Consider the following 16414-nt stretch of genomic DNA (forward strand, 5'->3'; position numbering starts at 1 on the left):
AAACTCTTCTCCCAACCTGTGTGAAATATTCTCTCCTCACAAATCGATTGGTCTGCTTAAGCACTGAACCCCACGAATGTACACTAATACCATTTATTAGCATTTGTTCCATACATTTTAATGCTTAAGCAATTCCAGTGTTCATTTAAGAATCTCTTAAATGTTGTGAGATTTTTATATCAATGTATTAGGACTCTCTTCAGCAGCCTCAATACTAAAAAATTCAATGAGTTTTCACAACTGAAGTTGAAAAATTTGGCCATTTCAATATCCTTATCCCATGAACATCAAAGAAGTGAGACAAGGGACCCATAATTCTAAAATGTAAAGCCAATAAACTTGCATTTTCTCAAGCAACATATTTTTTTTTCAATTGTAAAGTACTTACCACTTGTCCATTTTGTGGGTTTTTATGGGCATATGGAGGGCCTCGAATGTGATTCCACATTTGTCCGGAAGTCATGGCAAATACCACACACTGCATAAAGATAACAATGGATTAATAATGACTTCCCATTTTTTAGAATTTAATTTTATGAAATTCAATCATGTCCCAAATTTATATCCACTTTTCCAATCACAATTAAAAACGGCATTGTGGTGTAGGGCTGTGGTTATAATGGTGGTTAGAGGTCTAAAGAAGACCTGCACACTCGAAAGTACAAACAGTCCTGATTTATTGGGTCGTTCACTCTGCCTTTTAATAGGCCAGCTGAGCCTTGCTGCTGCGTCATCAGCGGTCATGGCCTACACTCCACCGATCGCCGATTGGTGGCTTTACGATCTGCCGATTGCTGATTTGTCCATTTCCTCCATTCCCATTGTGGCCTATGGAAGAAGGCTGTCTTGACCCGTGCTCACTGCTGGATCATCATGTTCGGACATCGCTACTTGTGTCAGGCCGCAAAGTAGGCTCGGGTCGCTACCCGACCCCTTCCCACTCCCCCCACCACCAGAACAGGCAACCTGTGTGTCAGCTCTATCTTTGGAAGGCTGGCCTCTGCATTGTGGGTCCAAATGTGCTGGTTTGAGATGGTCAATCATGAACATCTCCTCCCTACCTCCAATGTCTATCACACAGGTGGTCCCATTGTACTTGAGCACCCAATAGGGTCCTTCATAAGGCCAATGAAGTGGTGCTTGGTGAGCCCCACATCTCACAAAGAAGTGTCTGCTGTCCTTTAAGCCTTTAGGGACAAATATTTTGGGCTGGCCATGTGCTTTGGGAAGTGCTGGGGCCAGCATACCTAGTTGTTCTCTTAGGCAAGTCAGGGCTGTTGCTGGCAGTTCGTCCATTATTTTGGCCAGAAATTCATCAAGGATGACCAGGGGTGTGCCATATATGTCAAAATCCTCTTTGGGAGTAGTGCAAATACCCAGCAGGATTCATGGGAGTTTGTCAGCCCAGTTAGGGTCTTTGAGACAGGCCATGAGGGCTGCCTTGAGGTGACTGTGGAACCTTTCCACCAACCCTTTGGCCTGAGGGTGGTAAGCCGTGGTATGGTGGAGGTGTGTTCCCAGCAAGTTGGCTAAGACCGCCCAAAGGACTGAGGTGAACTGAGCCCCTCTGTCTGAGGTCAGATGCTCTGGAACTCCAAACCATGCTACCAAGGTGTTCAGTAGGGCTCTGGCGCATGCTTCCATGGAACTTTCTGCCAGAGGAATTGCTTCCAGCCACCTTGTCAGGCGGTCCATCATCATTAAAAGGTATTGACCTCCTCTTGATATTGGCAGGGGGCCCACAATGTCAATGTGGCTGAACATTCGTCGGGCCGGCTTGAAAGACTGGGGGTGGGATGAGAGGAAGTGGGGCTTTGATGTGCATCTAGACTTTTAATGCCTGGCTCTGTGTGCAGATCCTGGCCCACTGACTGACCTCTTTGTGGAGACCATCTGGCCACCATCTTGACCGTGGTTCTGATGGCTGGGTGTGCCACATTGTGGACCATGTCGAAAACCTGTTTCCTCCATGCTGCTGGCTCTATTGGTCGAGTTCTTCCAGCTGAGGTGTTGCACAGGAATATCTGTTCCATTGGGTTGATGCGAACGTCATCTAGCTGGACACCGGTTATTGCAGTCCTGTATGTGGGGATGTCAGGGTCTAACTGTTGTGCCTCCGCCAGGGATGCGTAGTTGATTCCTGGGGCAGGGGCTTGTATGGATGGCCATGATAGTGCATCAGCTACCATGTTTGTTTCCCCAGTGATGTGCTTGATGTCAGTGGAGAACTCGGATATATAGGACAGGTGCCTTTGTTGCCTGGCCAACCATGCATCTGATATTTTGCTGAAAGCAAAAGTGAACAGCTGGTGGTTCGTAAACATCAGGAACTGTCTACCTCCAGGAAGTACCTGAAGTGTCAGACTGCCAGGTATAGCACCAGGAACTCTCAATCAAAAGCACAGTATTTGAACTCAAGTGGTTGGAGGTGCCTGCTGAAGAAAACAAGAGGCTGATGTTGTCCATCAACCAGCTGCTCAAGTACTCCTCTGACCGCAGTGTTGGAGGCATCCACCACTGTGCTTGGATGCACCAGGAGGGTGGCGTTGCCCAGGGCGTCTTTGGTTTTCTGGAAAGTCTCTGATGCTTCCTGAGTCCATTTGGTTTCTCTCTTTTGACCTGCCATAAGGAAGAATAAAGGACATATGATGTGGGTCACCGCTGGTATGAAGCATTGATAAAAGATAACCACGCCGGCAAACTGAAGTTGGCTTTGCAAAAGACCAGGTGGCTTCCACCTTTTCGGGCAAAGGCCTGGCCCCATCTTTATTTATTCTGTGCCCCAGAAAATCAATTTCCTCTCACTCAAATTGGCACTTGACTGGATTGATTATCAAACTGAATGTACTCACGCAGGTGCCCAATTGCCTTATGTGGACTGCATGCTCGGCACGGTTGCGGCTGGCTATCAGAATATCATCCAAGTATATGATCGTAAACTTGAGGTCCTATCTACTGTGTCCATCAGTCTTTGGAAGGTTTCATCCGCATTTTTCAGTCCAAAGACATTCTGATAAACTTGAACAGTCCGAAAGGGGTAATGATTGCAGTTCTGGCAATGTCCCGGGTGGACCCGGATCCGATGAGGTCAACCTTTGAGAAGATCTGTGCCTTTGCAGGTTGGTGGTGAAGTCCTGGATGTGGGGCACTGTATATCTGTCCGGTGCGGTGGCTTCGTTGAGGTGGTGGTAATCCCTGTAAGGTCTCCAACTCCATACTGCCTTGGCCACCCTGTGGATTGGGGAGGCCCAGGGACTGTCGGAGAACTGCATGATGCTGAGCTCTTCCATTTTTTGAAACTCCTCCTTTGCAAGGTTGAGTTTTTTGGGGGAAAGGAAGAGAGCGCTAGTGTGAAACAGTCGGCCCTCCGGTGCTTAGGTTCTTCCGAGGTAAGGTGAGGCATTTTGATGGAAGGGAATTCGGTCACAATCCATGCGAACTCATTGTCACTGTCGGTTACTAGGTGTAGGTGGGGGGTGGTAAGCTTAGTTCCCTCAAGGGAGAGGATCTGAAACGTTTTGGCCTGCAGCAGTCTACGCTCCTTGACATCCGACCCACACTTCCATTGCGGGTATTGGATTCAGAAGGGGGAAAGGACACTGACCTCGGATTCTGTGTAGACTATGAACTGGCAAATCAACAAGGAGTTCTGAACGTGCAGGAGGCTGTCTTGTAGGCCGGCTGCTGCAACCATCAGTAACAGTTGGCTCTGGTGTTTCCCAGGAACATGTAGTGGGAGCAGCATTGATGGGCCTTGGAACTTCACCGTTGATGATAGAAACAATATTGCTCACCATTGCGATCCACTGGCCAGTTGGCTGTCTTATTGCTCATTGTAGCTGGGATGTGGTCACTTGCTCCAATGTTCATTATGAATCCATTTTTACTTCCCAGAGTGCATCTGCTTGGGCAGCTACTTTTCTGGGGTAACTGAAGTCCTCCTCCGTGATCAGCAGCCGGATGTCCTCTGGCAGTTGCTCCAGAAAAATGTTCTCGAAGAGCAGGCAAAGAATGTGTCCATCAGTTAAAGCAAGCATGTTGCTCATGAGGGCAGATAGGCCCTGTCCTCCAAGCGGTCCATGTGCAATTATCAGGCTGTGCATTCATGCTTCAAGAGCCCCAAAGTGCCATTTAATAGCTCTTTGAGGGCCACATACTTCCCTTGCTCTAGAGGGTCCTGGAGGAAATCGATGATCCTGGCTGCCATCTCTTGATCGAGGGAGCTCACAACATAGTAGTGACGCGTGGCAGCAGCAGTGATGTGTCGAATGGCGAATTGTGGCTCGGACTGTTGGAACCACACCTGTGGTTGCAACATCCAGAAGGACTTTTGGACCTGTCGGGGTCACCAATGTGGCGAATGGTTGCGATTATAACTCTGGGTTAGACTTCTAGTGAAGACACGCACACTCGAGAGTACAAACAGTACTGATTTATTGGGTCATTCGCTCTGCCTTTTATAGGATGACTGAGCCTTGTTCCTACGTCATCAGTGGGTGTGGCCTACACTCCACTAACTGCTGATTGGTGGCTTAACGATCTGCCGATTGCTGATTTGTCTGTTTCCTCCATTGCCATTGTGGCCTATTGAAGAAGGCTCTCTAGGCCCATGCTACCTACTCGATCGTCATGTCCGGATGACGTTACTTGGGTCAGGCTGTGGAGTAGGCTGCGGATTGCTAGAACATAACAAGTTTCCCTTGGTGGTAAAAGCTGGCTTGATCCAGGTTTCCTAATTTAAACCAATTACTGAAAAAAACTCCAAAAAACATATGGGATTTAACATAGAAAGTGAAACCTGGATCAGAGTGGAGGCTATTTGGTCCTCAAAGTTGTGCTGACCTATATAAACCTACTAAATAAATTAAACCTGCTCTACCTTTCAGTCATAACTAATTTTCCTGCATCCATGTGCTTGTCTAGGGGTCTTTTAAATGTCCCTATTGTATCAGCCTTCACCACCACCCCTCACAATCATTCCAGAGACCCACTATTCTCTTACCCCTGACATCAGCCCAGCACATTTTACAGATGTCCATTGGCATTTGCTACTCTTGACCTGGAAAAAAGGTGCTGGATGTCCACCCTATCTATGCCTCTCATAATCTTGTAAACCTTTATTAAGTCCCCTTTCATGCTTCTTCGCTCCAAGGAGAAAAGCCTATGCTCTGTTAACCTTGCCTCAAAAGACACATTCTCCAATCCAGGCAATATCCTGGTAAATCTCCTCTGTACCCACTCCATCGCTTCCACAGTAGGTTAATTTGTATATTTGGGTGGCACAGGCTGGTGAGCCAGAAGGGCCTGTTACCATAGCCACTTTCACACTTGCAAGTGATCCCTGGAATCAAATGCAAATTGGCCTTTAAAGTGGAAAGTGTGAAAGCAATATCAGCTCAATGCCGGCGTCAGATGATGCCATTTCACACTGGTGATTGACAGCTTCAACCCCTAGTACAATCCCCAGCGACTGCAAACGTTGGCATTGCAATCAGGCAAGTGTAAAATGGGTAATTGCATTGTGGGATTGAAATGACCCAAGTTTTTGTGTGAGTACAGGGAGAAAGGATTAAAATGGGAAAGCCACAGTGCCACAGTGGGAGCGGGGGGGGAAGAGCGAGAGAAAATAAATAGCAATAGCAGACAATTTTTAAAAAGCATGGAAAAATTGTTAGCACTATAGTGCACAATCTATAAAGATCGTGGGGAGAAAAGCAATGGTGCACCAGTCTTCCCAGAATGCCATGCAGCAGATAAATCCCTCAGTGAATGCTCCATGCATGCAGCCGGGCATACAGCCCTTTCTTGGCTGCATGGAATTCTGAGTGGGCAGGTCCGCCATTGATTTTTCCCCCACAATCTTTATAAATTGTGCACTATCGTGCTACCAATTTTCTCAGACTGTTTAAATTGTACACAATAGTGCTACTGTGACAGATTATGTTATATTTTATATTGTATAAAGATATGTTTTAAAGTAGATAAATTGTGGCAGGATAATTAATGTAGGTCACATACAAACACTTCAAAACAGATCTCATTTAAAATGCCAGAGCTCTGCTCAAGCCAGACAATCCAGGCTCCGAGTGTCTTGGCAAAAACTTTGAAGAGTGCCTATAAGGACTTCACCAGTAGGTGTTAATTGGACATGCTGAGTAGTAACGGATTATTGTTTTGGAAAGTATCAGATGAACGAACTTGGAAGATTATGTCTGGTGCCACAGTCTTTCTGAGTGCAGTTAGCTGTTCTAAGAGGGTCATGTGGTTTACTCCGGGTGAGAGAGAGAGACGGAGATCAGTTCTGCAGTTTTACAGTTCAGCAGCAGCAGCTGGGACTGGAACAGGACAAGCTGGCAAGCTTGTGGAAAACCCCATTTTGAAGACGGGTTGTGTGTTCTTAGTTCAGCCTGATCAAAGCCCTTGTGGTCCATACAAGAGGAGATGGCTGGCTGTATAATGTTTCACTTGAAATAAGGGAAACAAAAAGGAACTCTGTGGTGACCTGAAAGAAAGAAGTTATCATCTGGAAAACCCTGATGGGGCAAGTTTCTTTGGCAAGACACTGTTTCTGAAGGAAATCAGTTGTGGGTGTCCAACGAGCAACACATTTCTCTATGAAAACCCACCAGAACTTTCTGAGCAGTAACCATTTACCTTTCAGGCACAAAAGCCTGGTAAAATTCATAAATATTAAATTCTTTGAATAGTTTAACAATTGCCTGCAACAAGTGAAGTTGGAGGAATGAGAATTGAGATTGGACTTTGAATTAAAGAACATTTCTTAACTTATATATTCATTACATACATATAAGTTAAGTTAATAGTAATAAGTTAAAGTTTGATCCCGTTTTCATGTTTAAAGATTGTTAAAAACATCTTTTGTTTAAGTAATCATTCGTCTTGGCGTATTTCTGTTGCTGCTAGGTTTTGGGGTCCTCTGGGCTCATAACGTTACCAGCTTTTCTATGCTATATAAATTCTACACCAAAGTGCTATCAACTTTCTCACTCGGTTTAAAAATTGTCCGCTCTTGCTATTTATTGCTCACTTTCCCACTGTCCCTTATAAAGGTTTATATAGGTTAGCACAACAACAACAGGGGGTGAAGGCCTCGTACTGTGCTGTACATAAAGCTTAATTATGTCATAATTATGCTTCATTAATTTTGTTCAAATATAAGATTATAATACACTGATCAGGACTTAGGGCAGGTCCACCATCACTCAATGCGTCATGACGTCACCGGTAGAAGATAGAACAATCCTAACCCCACTAAATTGGCTGTCCAGTATCCTGAGATAGGAATGGGGGTTGGGCTTTTCACAATTGACCAATCCTAACTGGGACACTGAACATTTTCACAGTTGAAAGGAGCCATCCCTGGGGTTAGGACTTCTCTACCTTCTACCGCTGACATCGTGACACATCGAGCGATAGTGGACTTGCCCTAAATCCTGATCAATGTATTATGATCTTATATTTGAACAAAATTAATCATGTCTATTTATTACATAATTAAGCTTTACATACTGCACAGTATGAGCCCTTCAGCCCCTGTTGTTATGCCAACCGATATAAACTTTTATAAGGGACAGTGGGAAAGTGCTATCAATAAATAGCAATAAGTGGATAATATTTAAACAGCTTGGGAAAGTTGGGAGCACTTTAGCGCACCATTTATATAGCGTAACAAAGTTTGTAGCGCTATAGTGCACAATTTATATAGCATGGGAAAGTTGGGAGCACTATCGCGCACTATTTATATCATGGGAAAAAGCGATGGCAGACTTGCCCTCCCAGAATTCCATGCGGCAGAGAAAGGACTGTTTGGCCAGCTACATGCATAAAGCATTCATAGAGGGGTTTCTCTGCTGCACAGCATTCTGGGAAGTTAGGTCCACCATTGTTTTCCCCCACATTCTTTATAAATTGGGTGCTATAGCTTTACCAATTTTCCCACGCTGTGTAAAAATCATCAGCTATTGATGTTTATTGCTATTTATTTCCTCTCTCTTTCTTACCTCCCAACTGCGACCTTCCCATGGCAAAGTTTATACCTTCATTTTAATCTTTTCTTCCTTCACATTAATGCACTAACGCAAAAACTTGGGTCATTTCAATCCAACAATGTAATTACCTGTTTTACGCTTGCCTGATTGCAACACTGATGTCTGGAGATGCCAGGGATTGTACTGGGGTCAAGGCCGTCAATCCCTAGCATGAGATGACATTATCTGATGCCGGCATTGAGCTGATTTTGCTTACACACTATACACTTTAAAGGCCGATTGGAAGTTAATTCCTGGGATAACTTACAAGAGTGAAAAGGGTTTAAGTTAAATTCATGTCAGTAATGTATACAAATTGGAAAAATAGAATCAGAGAGATTTATAGCATGTGAAATGACCCTTCAGCCCAACTTGACCATAGTGAGCAAGCTATCTATGTTGGCTCAACCAATTTGCTGGTGCTTGGCAAATATATTCCTCTGAACTTTTCCAATCCATGTACCTGTCTTTGGGAACAACACAGTTGAATCCACCTTCTTCTGGCAGCAAGTTCCAAGTACCATCTACTTTTTGATAAAAAGGTCCCTTCTAAATCTTTTCCCTCTTATCTTCAATCTTTGCATTCGAGTTTCAGACATCCTTAATCAGACAAAAAAATTATGACAATTGATGTCCCTCGTAGTATTTTTTTCTCAATATATATTGTGTGTGTGTGTGTGTGTGTGTGTGTGTGTGTGTGTGTGTGTGTGTGTGTGTGTGTGTGTGTTTGTGTGTGTGTGTGAGAGTGTGTGTGAGAGAGAGAGAGAGAGTGTCACAGCAATGACAGTATTTAAAAATTGCTTGCACAGGTAGTTGGATAGGGAAGGTGGAGAGGGTGACATGTCTAATCCAGTCCAATTTGATTACTGTAAACAGACACTACTGTCAGCAAGAACATCTTGGGGCAACACAACTGTGCTGCTTGATATATCTCTTGCCTGAATCCTATATCAAGTTAAAATTAAACATGATAAAAGTCTGGAGTAAAAGTATTCCCTAATAAGAACAACAAAGAATTTCTAACTACATGCTTATTGCATATTTAATATCAAGTGTACCTCATTTCAGCCAAATGTAGCTACATTGTGGTAAGATCAGTGAAAAATTGTTTAAAAGTCTCCTTATGAAATAAAGATACTTGCATATAAAGTTTTACATGATTCAAACCAGTGGCTCACAACCTTTTTTTCCACCTTAAGTCGTCCATTATTAACCACAGAGCACCTGTGGCATAGTATGCCATAGGTTTTCTGTGGTTAGTAAGGGATGACTTAAATGGTATGAATGAAAAAAACGTTGCGAGCCACTGATTTAAACTGATATCCTTGTGACTGTTAATTTGGGATTTCATCAAAGACATAAACCTGCTCAGACTCTGACTGATATGTTTTCTTCCTCTGTTTCTATATCCATGGTCTATTCTTGCCTGTAGGATAGTTGCTGTAAAATTAATGTCAGGGCCAAAAAAAGGATTTTTGAAAATGTAAATAGATATGAATATCAGAGGGCAAGTGTGATGCAGCAAGAGACAAAATACAAAAGCCTCTGAACTAAGAAAGCTTTGAAATTAACATTAGCACTGTTATCATTCACTGCAAATGTATTTTTTTCAGAATTAATATAATAATTACATGGTAATCTGTATACATACCAGGGCAGCCATGGCCCAACCAGTTTTATTATAAATAAATTCCAGGTTATTTCTCCGCAAGTACAATAATCCTCCTACAAGTGAAACAAGGAGAGCCAAGGCAATGGTGCCAGAATAGTTTGGAGGCCTAAACACACGAATCTGAAAAAGAAATAAATATATCCATGAATAATGCTGTCATTTATGTCTCCTTTTTGTTTAAATTAACGTACAACTGGAGGGGATCATATGGCGCAGCTGCCGAAGCAACTACTTCATAGCTCCAGTTACCTACAGTGCTGCCTGTGTGGAATCTGTACATCCTCCTTAAGACCATATAGTTTACATCTGGGGGGACTTCAGCTTCCTCCCACATCCAGAAATGTGCAGGTTGTTAATTAACCACAGTAAATTTCTTTCCGTCTGTAGCTCTGTGGTAAAATCTAGGGAAAAATTGTTGGAACCATAAAATAAAATGGGTTTTTGATGGTTGCCACAGACCTAATGGATCAAACACCCTACTTCTGTGTTCTATCCCTCTACAGATACATGGTTTAATGGAAGTATCCTTATTAGGGTAAGGTTCTGAAAGAAGTATACTACAATTAACAATGCATAACTTCTATCAAATATTCCAACTCAAAGTTAATTGAATTGCTTTGAAGTCTGTGGATAGATTTTTGGTATTCTATAAATGAAGGCATTCCCAAAATGTACTGTATTATTTTAAGAGCGGCATGGTTGCTGTCGCGGTTAGCACAACACCTTTACAGCACCTGAACTGTGTAAGGAGTTTATATGTTCTCCTGGTGTCTGCATGGGTTTTCTCCAGGGGCTTCGGATACCCGCCACCCTTCAAAAACATACTGAGATCTTACTGAGATCTATGTTAATGGGGAGTAATTTGGGTGGCAAAGACTCCAAGGGCCAAATTGGTCTGTTAAACTGCTGTATGCCGAATTTATTTTTTCAACTTTATTTAAAATTTTTCAAAAACTAACTTATGCAAAATATGTAATATAAAAAAAGACTACAACTACCCCTCCCCCTTCCCCTTCCCACCCACCCTCAGCATACCCGGCAAGGGGAGCATACAAAGTGCAATAAAAAAAATTATACAACACTAAACCCATACAATTCAAATAAGGTGACCACATCTTAATAAAAAAATCATAATTAACCTACACTGTTATTTTCTCCATATAAATAAAAGATTTCAACTCATTATGCCAACAAATTATATTCACCTCAACCTCATCTTTCCATGAAACAGCCACGTATTTATGTGCTACCGCCAATGCTAGATGAAGAAAAACTGTCTGAAAATTATCCAACCCCAGATCAGTAAGTAGGGCAGTACAACCCAACAGTTAAACTTTTGGATCTAATAGAAATTTAATCTTAAACAATTTCTGAAGAAATTCCCTAATTCTTTGCCAAAATGGTTGAACCTTATCACAAAACCAAACTGAATGTAAAAATGTTCCAATACATACTCCACATCTAAAACACGCTTCTGAATTACTAAATCCATATTTTTTCAATTTCTCAGGGGTCTGATACAACTGATGCAAAAAGTTATAATTAACCATACTATATCTTACATTAAGCATTTTAGTCACTCCATCATGACACATAGTCTCCCAATCAGCCTGATCAATATGACAAATTAAATCACTTTCCCATTTGGTCCCAGATTTATCTAAATTTGTTTTATCCATTGTGTCTTGCAACAATGAGTACATCTCAGAAATAAAACCCTTATTTAATGAATGAGAAATCAAGAACTCAAATTTTGTTAACTTAGGAATTTTTATCTCTCTTCCAAAATTATCATTCACTAATGCTCTAAGCTGATAATACACAAATAAAGAATTCACTGAAGTTCCAAATTTCTAAGTTGAATAAAAGATAAAAATTTACTTTCTTCAAAACAATCTTGCAATCATTTTGTTCCCTTAATCTGCCAATCTTTTAAAAATCTATTATTCAGCGAAAAAGGAATCAATTTATTTTAATATATTGGAGCCTGGACCGATAATTTACCTTTCATACCTATCAATAAATTCTTTTTAGTCCAAATCTCTAACAAATGTTTTAAAATTAGTACATTATATCCCTGGAATAAACTAGGATTCCACTTAAGTATAAAGTAATGTGGATAGAAGATTCTGAAATACTAGCCAATTCTACCCTAGCCCAAGTAGGAGGATACAAAACATTCAGTATATGATTAATATATTATAATTGGGCAGATTCATAATAATTTTGAAAATGAGACAGTTGTAGACCTCCCAACGCATATTTCTAAGTCAATTCATGTAATGCTACTCTAGCTAACTTCCCCCTCCATAAAAAACTCTCGCACTACTTATTTAAATCTTGGAAAAAATATTTAGGAAGTAAACAAAGAATCGACTAAAAAGATATTGAATTCCCGGAAAGACGTTCATCTTAATACAATTTACTCGACCTATTAATGACAAAGGTAAATCCTTCCATTTAATCAAATCAGCCTTAATTTTTCTCACTAATGGTACTAAATTTATATAATGATTGAATATTTACATCAATCATTATACCCAAGTATTTAACTTTAATGGTCCAATGAAGTTTAGTAATTTGTATATACAAATCATAATTTGTATCAGAAATTGGTAATATTTCACTTTTATCCCATTCACCTTAAATCCTGACAGTACACCATATTGTTTTAAACATTCCTGCAAATGAATTAAAGAATTTTCTGGATGAGTGAAATATATCAAAACATCATCAGCAAATAAATTAATCTTATATTCATCTTCCGCTATTCTTATACCTCTAATATTCTCATTCAACCTTATAGCTTGAGCTAATGGTTCGATGACTAATGCAAATAGAGCTGGCGACAAAGGACAAACTTGACGAGTTGAGCACGATAGTTTAAATAACAAAGACGTTTGACCATTTGTCGCTACCTTAGCCACTGGATTATTATACATTAATAATATATTATTATTTTGTATATATTATTATACCAAAAAAAGATAGAGATCCTTTGAATGTAGCTTCATTTAGACCAATTTCTTTATTGAATGTAGATTATAAAATAATAGTGAAAGTACTGGCAAATAAACTTGTTAAGTATTTGCCTCAACTGGTATATACAGATCAGACTGGTTTTATTAAAAATAGGTATGCTTCAGATAATATTTTAAGAGTTAGTTCAGTGATCAACACATCATGTCAGCAGCCCAACCTACCAATGGTAGTTGCTTTCGATGCTAAAAAAGCTTTTGATAGGGTCGAATGGAATTTCTTATTTAAGGTGTTAAAGAAATTTAAATTTGGACCTTTTTTATTGGTTGGGTCTAATTTATTTTTTATATATTATGGTTTTAAAAAAACAAAATAACTGCAGTTACTGGAAATTAAAAATAAAATCAAAATGCAGGTAGCCCTCCACAAGTCAGGTAGCATCAGTGAAATAATGCCTGATGAAGGGTCCTTAACATGAAAAATTAACTTTGTTTCTTATCAACTGTGTTCTTCCAGTACTATTTATTTTCATTCTGAAGAGGAACATGTTTGTTGTGCATCCTCCCTCTGGATATCGAACAAGGTTAACCATATTATTTCCACTGATCTGATGCAATTTGTGGTCAGATTACTGGCCAGACTTCAAAGTTTAAATTCATCCAAGTTTCTTGTGGTAAATGTAAGAGCTGTAGCTGTGACTGATTGTTCAACATGAAAAAAAAACACAACGGAACTGCTAAATATTTCTTAATGTTTAATGTAAGTAATCAACGACACATTTTTATCTTTCCTAATCCATGTTCAACTTTGCAATTTCTAAGGTTAGTATATTCTCTGCTCAAAGAATTTTGCTTTAGGGTAACACAAAGATTAAAAAAGACAATATTTATTGGGATCTCTTCAGGGGAAGATCTGATATACAAAAAGGACAGGCTGCATCTGAACTGACCTATACAAAAGGAATGGACTGCACCTGAACTGGAGAAGGACAAATATCCTGGTGGACATGTTTGCTAGACCTGTTAGGGAGGGCTTGGTAGGGGTATGGGAACCAGAATGTGAATGCAGAGAATAGAGCAGAAGGTAGAAAGCATGATGCAATGCATTGTGGGTTTGTTACAAAAGACAGGCAAGAGAGGAAACATTAATATAGTCAGTTAAAGGGTTTGAAATGTGTCTATTTCAAGGCAATGAGTATTAGGAATAAAGGAGATGAATTTAGAGCAGTGGTTTTCAACCTTTTTCTTTACACTCACATACTATTTTAAGTATTCCCTATGCCATAGGTGCTCTGTGATTAGTAACGGATTGCTTAAGGTGGGTGGAAATAAAAAAGGTTGAGAACCACTGACTTAGAGCATAGATCAGGACATGAAATTATGATGTTGTGGCCATTTCAGACACTAGGCTGGTGGAAAGACTAGATTGGCTGATGCAGGTACTGGGGTTTGGGTGTTTTAAAAGGAATAGGATGAGAGGCAAGAGCGGGGAGGGAGTAACATTACTTGTCAAGGATAGTATCAGGCCTGTAGAAAGGGAGGACACTGAAGAGGGAGTTGATGCTAAGTCAGTGAAGGGAATGTCAGAAATAGGAAGGAAGTAATCACTACTGGGAGTAGTCTCGAGGGCTCAAAATAACCCTCGTGTCACCAAGGAACAGATAATTTGTCAGAATTTTGAATTGTGCAGAAATTATAGCGTTGTTGTTATGGAAGTCTTCAACTCTTAATATTGACTGGCACCTTCTGACTGCAGGAGGGACAGATGGGGCACAAATTGTCAGGTGTGTCCAAGAAGGATTCCTGACACAGTATGTGGACTAGCTGAATAGAGAAGAGGACATACAAGCTTTAGTACTGGGTAATGGACATGGTCAGTGACAGACAATTTGGTGGGTGAGCATTTCAGAGATAGTCACTGCAACTCCTTGAGCTTTAGCATAGTTATGGACAAGGATAAAGGCAAACAAATTTGGAAAGTGTTTAATTGAGGAAGGGATAATTATGATGGGATGAGGCTAAAACCAGGGAGAGTAAATTGGGAACAGATGTTCAGGGGAAAAACCGCAGAAGTAATGTTGAGGATATTTAGGGGCCACGCGCCGAGTTCAGGATAGGTTTTTAACACTGAGGCAGGAAAAGGGGTCCATGGTTGACAAAACAGGTGAGGCAGGAAATTAAGTGGAAGAACGATGCATATAATAGATTTAGGAAGCAGGAAAATGAAAGGGCTCATGACAATTTTATGATGGCCAAAAAGGAACTTAAGAAAGGACTTAGGCGAGCTTGAAGGGAGCATGAAAAAGCCTTGGAAAGTAGGAAAGTTAGATTAAGGAGAATCTTGTGGTGGAACACTGCATTGCAGTCATTGTACTGGTTGGCCCACCTCCAATACTGTAACTCCTCTCCCTCCAAAATCACTAATAAAGGCAGTATCACCCAGTCCCCTCCCTCAGTACTGCCTTGTCGGGCCAACAGCATGTAGGATATGACTGTGAATTTATAGTGATTAAAGCCTGTTAATGCTGACACCTGATCTGTGGGGTCTAATTGATAGTGGTGAAATTTAATCACTGTACCTACGTGCTGTAGACAAGGCTATTTGAGCAGAGAAGCTGGACACTGATCCAGAGGTCTCCGTGAAATTCAATCCATGTTTGTGCTGCCTGAATGCCTTCATGAGGTGACATGGCATCCAAGACGAGGATGATAAGAAAGACCTACTGTTTGCACAGGTTGGCCACAGCATCTTCCAGATGGTTAGAGACTATGATACTTACTCAGCCTCAGTGGGGCTGTGATTCGGATGGCTGAACAGAATCAGTCGGGGGCTGGGTCGGGGTGGGGGGCTATGGGTTGGGATTGTGCAGCTGGTGCCAATGGTGGGGCTGTGTCTCTGCTAGTCATGGGGAAGGGAGGGGTGCTGGTCGATTGACCATAGTTGATTCAGTGAGCGCCTTAGTTGTGTGGGGCCCTGCATAAGCCAGGACCCAGACAGAGACTATCTCTCCACCCATCCTGCTACTTCACGTAGGCATACTGGGGATTCACATGGAGGAGTTGGACCATCTCAACTAGGGAGTCTGCTTTGTGGGTTTTGGTGTGTCTCCAGAGTAGCATAGGTCCTGGGGTCATTATCCAGATGAGTAGTGTTGTTCCCGATGCTGATCTCCTGGAAAAGGAGAATAATTTTTCATGTGGGTTACATTTGTTGCCATACAGAGGAGGGACCTGGTGGCATGGAACTTCTCTGGTAGGACCTCTTGCCACTGGGAGATGGGCAGCACGCTTGACGATTGCTTGAATGACTGCCCTCCAAATGGTGCCATTCTCCCTTCTCACCTGGCCATTCACTTGGGGGTTATCGCTAGTGGTCCTACGCAGGAGTCTACAGCAACACCACAGCTGGAACTGCAATGGTCAGATCGACGGACAAAACCACTGGACAGGCTGAATCTTTAAATAGACTCTGAATTGACTTTGTTTCAACAGAAGGGGTGAATGTGGTGGAACACTGTTTTGCAGTCATAGTACTTGGTTGGCCTGCCTCCAATGCTGTAAATCCTCCCCCTCCAAGATCACTAATAAAGGTGGTATTGCCCAGTTCCCTGCCTCAGTACTGCCTTGGAATTGGGCCAATAGGATGTAAGATATGACTGTGAGTTTATAGTGATTAAAGCCTGTTAATCTTGACTTTTGGCCTGTCCGGTCTAATT

At 41.5% G+C, this 16414-nt stretch overlaps 1 protein-coding gene across 18 annotated transcripts in view; it reads right to left on the reverse strand.

Annotated features, from left to right (window-relative positions):
- Positions 1 to 16414, reverse strand: part of tusc3 (tumor suppressor candidate 3) — a 548930-nt gene that overhangs the window by 325004 nt on the left and 207512 nt on the right. For all 18 annotated transcript variants that reach the window (XR_011353548.1, XR_011353547.1, XR_011353545.1 and 15 more), the window contains exons 5-6: positions 9700 to 9840; positions 389 to 478 (exon numbers count right to left, since the gene is read on the reverse strand). Coding sequence is in view for 13 of the 18 variants with exons in the window: in XM_069924583.1 (XP_069780684.1) it covers positions 389 to 478; positions 9700 to 9840 (231 nt within the window). In the remaining 5 variants the exon portion in view is untranslated. The remainder of the gene's footprint in view (positions 1 to 388; positions 479 to 9699; positions 9841 to 16414) is intronic.

The sequence above is a fragment of the Narcine bancroftii genome, chromosome 3, assembly GCF_036971445.1.
Source record: "Narcine bancroftii isolate sNarBan1 chromosome 3, sNarBan1.hap1, whole genome shotgun sequence".
In the NCBI taxonomy this organism is placed as follows: Eukaryota; Metazoa; Chordata; class Chondrichthyes; order Torpediniformes; family Narcinidae; genus Narcine; species Narcine bancroftii.